The sequence below is a fragment of the Rhincodon typus genome, unplaced genomic scaffold (assembly GCF_021869965.1).
Source record: "Rhincodon typus isolate 14 unplaced genomic scaffold, sRhiTyp1.1 hic_rhity00005723, whole genome shotgun sequence".
In the NCBI taxonomy this organism is placed as follows: Eukaryota; Metazoa; Chordata; class Chondrichthyes; order Orectolobiformes; family Rhincodontidae; genus Rhincodon; species Rhincodon typus.
In genome coordinates this window covers 4,333-7,363 of record NW_025971361.1, presented here as the reverse complement: position 1 = coordinate 7,363, position 3,031 = coordinate 4,333, and the positions used below count along the sequence as shown (strand labels likewise).

Below are 3,031 nucleotides of genomic sequence, written 5' to 3'. Positions count from 1 at the left end.
AGGCCGAGGCTTGTTTTCTCGGTAACCAGGCCGAGCCACAGTCTCTCGTCAGTGAGATGAAGCTGTCCCTCTGGAAAAAGTCTAAAGGAGTGAAGGTGAGGAGGGGAAGCTGTCAGTTTACGTTCAGTTGCCTCACTGTTGTGGCTGTGTGTTGTATTTTTCTGTTTCTCTAGCTCTGTGTCTGTCCTGAGAGAATGCATGAAGAATGGAACCCTTGCCAAGTTCTTCAGAGAACGTCAGACATCCCTTTCACATTCGTTGCCGCTGGAAACATACCTTTTAAAGCCAGTTCAAAGGATCCTCAAGTACCACCTCCTACTGCAGGTAGGGCTCACCTCCACTCCCCTCAGACGGAGATGGGGATTAAATGGACAATTGGATACAGGGGTGTGGGGAGCCTAGACCATCACCCACCTTGCTGGCTACCTTTACGATGTCAGCCCATCCTCACAGGGAAGGGAATGAGGTGAAGAACATCCGGAAGATTCTGAAGAAGATACTTTTATCTGGGTTTCTGTGGGGGTGGATGAGGGGCCTTAGGGGGTGGGTGGAGTGGGTGGAGGGAGGGAGGGACGTGTCCTCTACTGGGCCTCATCCTAATCAATCTGTACCCATCCCCCACCTTCCTGTTCCCTCCAAGAGTCAGCAGAGGCAACGTGGGAAGGCCATAAGAAACAGAAGGAGGTCATTTCTCCCCTCAAGTCTTTGCAAGCTCGTGGCCAATCATCTGCGTCCATTCCACTTTCTTCCTTGATGCATTTATATCTGCCTGGGCCTCCACTACTAGGGAAGAGAGTTCAAAGATTTGTCTCCATCCTAAAAAGGTTGGGAGACCCCTTACTTTCATTTTGTGTCCCCTAGTTCTAGTCTGTCCCATGAGGGAAAATACTCATTCAGCATCAATCCTGATAAACCACCTCTGAAACTTATATATCTTAATCAATGACTTCACATTCTTCCCGTCTGCATGGTAACCAGGTCAAGGCTGGTTGCCTGGTGACTAGATCAGGACTGGTCACCTAGTGACTAGGCCAAGGCTTGTTTCCCAGTGACTAGACCAAGGCTTGTATCTGGTAACTAGGCCGAGGCTTGTTTCTCAGTGAGTAGGCTGAGGCTTGTTTCCCGGTGAGTAGGCTGAGGCATGTTTCCCGGTGAGTAGGCCGAGGCTTGTTTCCCAGTGACTAGGCCAAGGCTTGTTTCCCAGTCTGTCCAACCTTTCTTGTAACATATCCCACCCCTTCCTGTGTATCCTGGGTGTCAGGTGAGTGAAACCTCTCTGAACTGCTTCAATTGCACTCACATTCTTACTGAAATAAGAAGGGCAAACTGTAGAGAGTAGTCCAGATGAGTCCTCATCGCACTCTGTATAACCGGAGCGAAACATCCCTATTTTCATATATCATTCGCATTGCAATAAACGGTAACACTGCATTTGCCTTCCTAAGCACTTGCTGCTTCTGCAGATTAACTTTATGTGGGAATATGCAAATTTGTTCATTTTGGAAAGGGAGAACAAAAGAATGGAGATAATTGAAGAAAAACTGCTGAAAACTGCAACACGAAAGGACTTAGGTAGGGAGGGCATGTGCACAAAACACAGAAAGCTGGCACATAGGGCCAGCAGGGAATGAGGAAGGGTCATGGAATGTCGGCCCTTATTTTCAAGGGGGTTGGAGTATAAGAGTAGGGATGTCTTATAGAAACGATACAAGGTGCTGGGGCCACCACATCTGGAGTATGTGAGCAGTTTGGATCCCTTATTTAAGGAGAGATATCATTTCAATGGAGGTAGTTCGGAGAAGGTTCACTGGGATGATCCCTGGTCTGGGAGGGACCGTCTTATGAGCAAAGGCTAAACAGGTTGGGACTCTACTCCCTGGAGTTTAGAGGAATGAGAGGGGATCACATTGACACATATCGGATTGTTAAGGGTAAATGCTGAGAGGGTGTTTCCCCTCATGGGAGGGCCTAGGACCAGAGGGCACAGTCCCACAATAAAGGGGCACCAATTTAACACTGAGACAAGGAGGAATTTCTTCACTTAGAGGGTTGTGAGTCTTTGTAACTCCTGGCCACAGAGAGCTGTGGGGGCAGAGTCCTTGGGTATATTTAAGGCTGAGATCGATAGATTCCTGATCAGTTGGGGAATCAAGGGTTATGGGGAAAGAGCAGGAAATTGGATGTGAAGGATGTGGGATCAGCCATGGTCCTATTAAATGGTGGTGCAGGCTCGAGGGGCTAAATGGCCTACAGCTGTTTCTATTTGTTATGATGTTATTCCTGTACCAGGACACCCAGATCCCGCTGTCTCTCAGAGTCCTGCATTTTCTCTCCAGTTTAAGAATATATCCATTTCTGATTCTTGACAAGTTCACATTGACTGTTGGCCTCCCATAATGTTCATATCCCCGGAAGGAATTCTACCAAAACAACCTGAAACTGTCTCCCTGCAAGTAGCTGCTGGGAATGGCAGGGGTGATCAGAAAGTTTCAGAATGGAGGAGGTAGATGTTTGTTGGGTGATGGGACGGATTAAGGGCTGAGGATCAAGGTGAGTAAATTGTTCTTTGCAAATGGATCACCCACAATCAAATGGCATGGAGGTTGGAAATGGATCACCCTTGATCAAATGGAATGGGGTTTTGGACATGGATCACCAACGATCTAATGGGATGGAGGTTGGAAATGCATCACCCACGATCAAATGGAATGGGGGTTTGGAAATGGATGACCAACGATCAAATGGGATGGGCGTTTGGAAATGGATCACCCACGATCAAATGGGATGGGGGTTTGGAAATGGATCACCCATGATCAAATGGGATGGGGGTTTGGAAATGGATTACACTCTATCAAATGGGATGGGGGTTTGGAAATTGATCAGCCACGATCAATTTGGATGGGGTTTTGGAAATGGATCACCCATGATCAGATGGGATGGAGGTTGGAAATGGATCACCCTTGATCAAATGGGTTGGGGGTTGAAAATGGATCACCCTCTATCAAATGGGATGGGGGTTTGGAAATGGATC

The 3,031-nt window shown here is 47.6% G+C and overlaps 1 protein-coding gene across 1 annotated transcript in view; it reads left to right on the top strand.

Moving 5' to 3' along the window:
* The window catches only part of LOC109926462 (pleckstrin homology domain-containing family G member 3-like), a gene marked incomplete at both ends in the record, with an annotated part of 7,935 nt that overhangs the window by 754 nt on the left and 4,150 nt on the right, over positions 1-3,031 (top strand). Inside the window, one exon of the mRNA XM_048594075.1 lies at positions 174-324. Within this exon, the coding sequence (XP_048450032.1) occupies positions 174-324 (151 nt within the window). The remainder of the gene's footprint in view (positions 1-173; positions 325-3,031) is intronic.